The sequence below is a fragment of the Cariama cristata genome, unplaced genomic scaffold, assembly GCF_000690535.1.
Source record: "Cariama cristata isolate BGI_N322 unplaced genomic scaffold, ASM69053v1 scaffold46175, whole genome shotgun sequence".
NCBI classification, from domain to species: domain Eukaryota; kingdom Metazoa; phylum Chordata; class Aves; order Cariamiformes; family Cariamidae; genus Cariama; species Cariama cristata.
The window spans coordinates 7,146-13,305 of NW_009616713.1; the positions used below are offsets into that span (position 1 = coordinate 7,146).

Here is a 6,160-nt window from a genome sequence, read left to right on the forward strand (position 1 = left end):
TTTGATTTTTAAAGAAAGAAAAAATTTAAAAAAAAAAAAAAAAAAAAAAAAAAAAAAAACCACAAAAAAACCCAAAACAAACAACAAACCAAAGCTCAAACATATATATATATAAAAATATAATACACAAAGCAGAGGGAAAGAACAGGAAAGTACAGAGTTTGTAGAAGCAGAGAAAGGTGATGAAGTGTCATAAATTCTGTTACCCAGACAGTGCGAGTTACAATTCTGCTAAACCATCATTAGGAGAAAACTGAACAGAAAAAAGCAAACATTGCTATCTCACTTAACTGTTTTTGAGGTTTATGTGTAAAAATTTAAGCCTCAGGTAGCAATACAGAGTTTTAAAAGAAAGCATAAGCAGGCAAAAGAATATAGATTTCTAAATTGGTGGGGAAAAAAAACCCAGATTTAAGGAAACAGTTGAATTTTTGTTTCCTTTTTTAAATAAAAAATAAAAATCATTCATTAAATGATTCTAAACCAGGAACTGTATTTACAATTATATATATTAGGCTATTGCTGAAAAGTAGCTCAGAGTTAATACATAAATCCTTGTGAGATTTTCAAGAATCAAATGAATTCACAGGATAAAAGTATTAGAATATTCTCTTTGCGACTACTTGAATATAAATTTACTTTTTCAGAGAGGTAAACTACTTTATTTATAGAAATAGGCATCACAAACAAGGCATTTGAGCAGAGATATGGTACACTACTGATGCGGTTTTGTTTGTGCCAAATGATTGCCAACTGACATGAAAGGATAATCAGGACAAAAATTATTATTTATCATTCCCAGTGTGTACTGGACATGTTATAACCCACCAAACAACTGAGTTTATGAAAGAATATCCAATAACAGTCAAAAATTAAACTTTCACACAATTACATACTGAAACATCTTTAAAAGTATTTTTAAATAATAATAATCTTTTAATTTTCTTTAAACAACATCTATATGAATGAATCAATGTCATTTACTACAGTCTGCAACTGATTTCAATCTGCCAGTCTTTTGGAGTTCTCCTAACTGGTATTCTGTTATTGTTTTCTGTGGCCGCTCCATTTGAAATGAACCAGCAGCCTAAAGCAGGAAGGCCAACTGTTCCTCTAGTACTAACAAATGTGCTAATATGCACTAGTTTAAACTTGATCTATCAAGTGAATCAGTGAACCATGAAGGGTGGTGGGTCAATCAGGGTGTTCTGAAAACAAAGGCTCATAGGGCAGCAGAGACGCTATGCTCAGACATACATCTGTGCTGCTTTCAGTTCTCAGCTTTATGAAAACGGGTTTATGTTACAAAAGTTAAGAGCCTGGAATCATGTCATTACTGCATACATTTATAAACACTTTATACAACAGTAAAAATACTATACAGGAGGAAAACTAATAATATGAGACAGATTTGTTAATGTAACTACGGAGACACCACTGTTAATATTAACTAACGAAAGTTAATGTTTAACATTAATGGTTTAATTAAAACTTCATGCATGAAGTTTCAGATGTCCGTATCAAATCTCAGTGTGAGAGATACTACAGAATAGGAGATAAAAATAAAATGCACTTCATGCATTTTTTGCTACTTTATCATTGATTCTTCACCCTATTTACCGTCTTCTGTTAGTTTACAGAGTTTTCAAGTAAAACTTTTTAATCAACTGTTAATAAAAATAAGTCATATCTTGCTAAAAAAAAATTTAAAAGGATAAGCATTGATAATTATGCATTTCCCCTTCATTTCTGGGCCTGTCTTAACCCTTTAAGAAACACCGGGCATTTGCATGCAAAAAGGATTTTAAATTAAATGGTGAATTCCACTGACACAGTATGTCCCCACTGTACATGCCCATAAGTCCAGTACAAAAAGATGTGATGTATAAACGGAAATCACTGAAAGTCAGGTGTACAACAGGTCTGACACGAGATCAACAGCATACTAGAATCTGCCTAAGCTGACGTTTGGGGCTTTCCAGGAGCCAGTCCAGAACCAAGGCTCCATAGGTGCATGCCTTAACGTGGCAGTGGTTATTTTACACCAGTTCAACGAACATGCGATATACAGAAGATCCATTTTCCTGAACACTATATCATTGAGCAAGCCCTATCTATCTGGCATGCATCTGAACAGCAGCGATGTTATGTGGAAAATAAGAACTTATTAAAAGAGGGAAGATGGCAGTACATGTGTTTTGTTACCATCACACACATACAGAAAGCCGTAACAGCAGTCACTGTAACTAAATTCTAACTATATTGTATCTGTGTGCTCACTTATATGATGACAGGCTTCATAAAAAATTATAGTCTAGTTCAACTTTCAATTTAAGTACTGTGAACACAAATTCAAAGCAACAGAGGATACTCACTATGAAGAGACTAAGAATGAACAGGAAAAACCATGCAAGAAACATTTGTGTCAGACACAAAACACACAGTAAAAGGGAAACTGTGTACATGGTATTTCAGAAAAAAAAAAAATATCTTCAGTAGAACAAATCTCCAGATAAAACTCTAGCTCGTATCATCACTAATAATCTTGTTGTTGTTCCTTAATAAATGTATATGCATAAAAATCTAAAAACTTGTCAAAGAGTAAGGTAAACAAATAGAAATTGCATTTATTTTCAAAGGAGACATACCTTTTAGTAATATTTAGTCATTCTGACAAATGAAAGTACATATTTACTGACAGCCATAACCAAACATATATATACTCTACTTTGGTAAATCACCTGCTTTTAATTTGCTCCAGCCTAGAAGCAACAAAAAAAATCTTCAATTAAATAATGCAGCAGGTAATGAAAATTTACTTTGTGATCAGATAGATTAGAAAGAAAACATGTACACTTAAATTTTTACTATTTTAGAATGATGAAATTATAACTTTATCCTGAAGTTCATAAGGAAACCAAAAAGGAGCCAATTTGAGTTCATTAACAAAGATGTCATCAGCACTATTATGAAAACAAGCTGCAGCAAAAACTATGAAAATTCATCACTGTTTCAAGCAGAGATATATCAATGTGCCTTTTGAGATTTCAATTACTGAGGAATCAACAGAACTTATCTGCATTTTATACTTTTAGTCCAGACTTGAATCCCACTGCGAACTTGCTACCAATGTTTGGTACATTTTAAATCAGAAGACCTTTTGCTGAATTATACCATTACTATACCATCACTGTTTGAATTACTGATAATGTGTCTCTGCCACACTGACTGCAGAAATACTGCCGCTTTTTGGGTGATTTTCTGGATAGAAAGGCAGTTTGAATATCTACTCAGATTTCAAGAGGTAACAGGGTGAAAACTACTTTTATTGTAATTACAGAACTTAAACCAATATACACATTAGAAAATTATATTTGGGGGGTTGTGTTTGGTTATTTTTTCCCCTCTGAGTCCTGATTACTCCTGAAGTAGAAGGAAAGGAGAAAAATGTACTGATTAGAGATCAAGAAAAATCTGCACAAGGTTTGAGCTTCTGGAGAAAGGCTGAAGCTGAAGGAAGAACTAGAAACAGCAACATTGACCAGAATGTTTTTTTCAGGTTCAGGTGGCTTCCAATTACAAAGCTATAAAACAGAGACTGCACCTCCAAGTAAAGGCAACCTGAGCAAGAGATACTGCAGCTTTTTTTTTCTCTGAACATATGGTATCACTGCTCCTGATGGATGGAGGGTAATCTGGGAACAAAACAGACATTTGCTCCTTATGCAAATGTCCTTGCCTTTATGGGTAGCTGGAGATCTGGAAGAATCTTGGCACTTCTGCAGATTTAGATATTTCCTGATAAAGTCTTTCAAAAAGGGGCACAGGAAGGCACTTTTTAATACACATTTTTATTTGGAAAATCCAGAGCATATTATAAGCAGACAATGTAAGAATGCACCACTAGTAACTCATGTTGTTTTACTTTCTCTAATATCTGCTTTTGACAAAATGACTTTATCAGAAGTACACTATAAATCACTATGGAAAGTGTTGTTACAAACACTACAGATGTGTAATATTTGATTTCTGTAATCTGGTTCAGTAGTAACAATTCAGCTGGAATTTTAATAGTCTATTACAAGATAGATTGTTTTTCTTCTGTAATAAACTCATTTGCTATAGTCTGTTTACAGAGATACATTTTGGAGCTAAATCCAAGAGATTGGGGGGGGGGGGGGTGTGTGCTGTTCTTTCAGTTTTTTAAATTGCAAGTGTGCTATATTCTGTATCTTTCCAATATTCATGGTATTAAATTACAGTGAAAGGCTTTGATTTGTTGTGGGTTTTTTTTCCCCCTAAATGGTGAATACTTTTTTCTTAAATTTGATACAGCTTCCATGAAAAAAATTGCAACCATCATGGGTTAAACAAAGCATCCTGAAACTGACATTAGCCCAGGCAAAGACAGAAAGATATTTTTAAAATAAAGAATTGCCTCTCATCACTAGCTAGTGTCAATACATTTTGTATCAAATTATACAGTAAGAGTCCTACAGAACCTTAAGAGCACTTCCACCTGTGAATTCATGAAGAAGAGGAAAGTCTCTCCCATTAGTCTCTTACAGAATCTGTAGGTCTCAACTGGGAGCTCCTGCACAGTCACTGGGAAGTCCCTGAAGAGTTCCCAGGACTGCAACAACAGTGGTACCATCAGATGTGCTGCAACTCCAAGTGAAAACATCAGCAAAATATTTCATTTCTTTAAGAAACAGATTTCCCAGAAGACTCTTCAGTCAGAATACAGTAAGCTATTTACTTTCAGTAGCTTCCAAAACACTTCCAAAAATAGCATCAATTTCTTTAATTTTTACAGATGCATTAGTCAATTATTGTCACTTCCCTAAATTTTACACTTCACTGTGTAAAACTTCAGTAGTAAACATTTTCCAGCAATAATATTCATATCTGTGTCTTAATTTCCACAGGCAAAATATTTTTCTAAGCTTCACTCAACCTTATTTACTGGCAATAGAAATAAGTTTGAAACAATAATGACATCAACCCCAATTGAATACTTACCGTTCAAAATTTCCTTTAGGTGTCTAAACCATGAATGGCAATGATCTTCACTTAAATTATTTAAATGGATAGCACAGTCTGTTAGTTTATTCTCTTCTTTATTCAAGCATTTAAAAATTGTGATACCCAACAAAGTACCACCTTTTTTCTGCCCTACAAAACGACGACGTTTCAGTTTTACTGAAAATATATCTTTCATTTCAATAATCTCCTCTTGAGCCTGTAAAACCATACTGGAATCACCTGTAGGGGGAAATAAAATTTTTAAAAAGTGTTATAAATATGATTAGGAGCAATATCTAAAAAAAAAAATAAATATTGTTATGGCATTATCTCTAGCTTCACTTGTTGCATCAGCTCATGCCTCTATTGAAACTTACTGCATAGCATTTGCCTCAATCACTGGTCTTATATTTTACCAACTTTCTGTTATTTAGGTTAGGTATCCAGCTATACACAGTTTCAGAGAGGTTAGTTAATCCCTTTTCTGATATTCAAAAAAATGAACAAAATTGTAGACTAAGAACAGTGAACCACTTTTTTTATTTGCCTTCACAAAGCAAATTCTTCATAGTATTCTCCTAAATCATAGCAATCACAGCAGTTGCAGTCTCCTAAATCATAGATCAGAAAGGTGCCATGACTATATGCTTAATGTATTTCTTAATTTGATACAACTGCTGTCTTTTGGTTTTAGACGAGACATATCAGAAAATGGTTAAGCAAAAATAGAAAAAAAAAACAAACCACAGAAGTGTGTCACCCATCTTACCTTTCATTTTCGAATTATGAATCTACTTTAGAAGACAAGTAAAAGAAAAACAGTTTCAAAAGTTCTTGTGACAGTTCCAGACCCTCACCCTAGGGGAGATTTGTGTTAGGCTGGAACACTAAGTGAAGGTCTTCTTATCTCGGGGCTGTTATAGAATCATAGAATCATTATGGTTGGAAGAGACCTCAAAGATCATCAAGTCCAACCGTACACCTGATGCCACCCTGTCCACTAAACCATGTCTTGAAGTGCCACATCTAAAATACACACTGACTCTGTGGCTGCAGACACGTCAGTGACACTAGTTCCAAATGCCTTTTGCAGATGTATCAACTGCACCACTGTGGTACAGGTTTCTCCTTTTTT

At 34.0% G+C, this 6,160-nt stretch overlaps 1 protein-coding gene across 1 annotated transcript in view; it reads right to left on the reverse strand.

Annotated features, from left to right (window-relative positions):
* The window catches only part of LOC104161718 (ceramide kinase-like protein), a gene marked incomplete at its 3' end in the record, with an annotated part of 8,147 nt that extends 2,346 nt beyond the window's left edge, over window positions 1–5,801 (reverse strand). Inside the window, exons 1-2 of the mRNA XM_009700249.1 lie at window positions 5,795–5,801; window positions 5,023–5,265 (exon numbers count right to left, since the gene is read on the reverse strand). Coding sequence (XP_009698551.1) covers window positions 5,023–5,265; window positions 5,795–5,801 — 250 coding nt within the window. The remainder of the gene's footprint in view (window positions 1–5,022; window positions 5,266–5,794) is intronic.
* Between the last annotated feature and the right edge of the window lie 359 nt (window positions 5,802–6,160).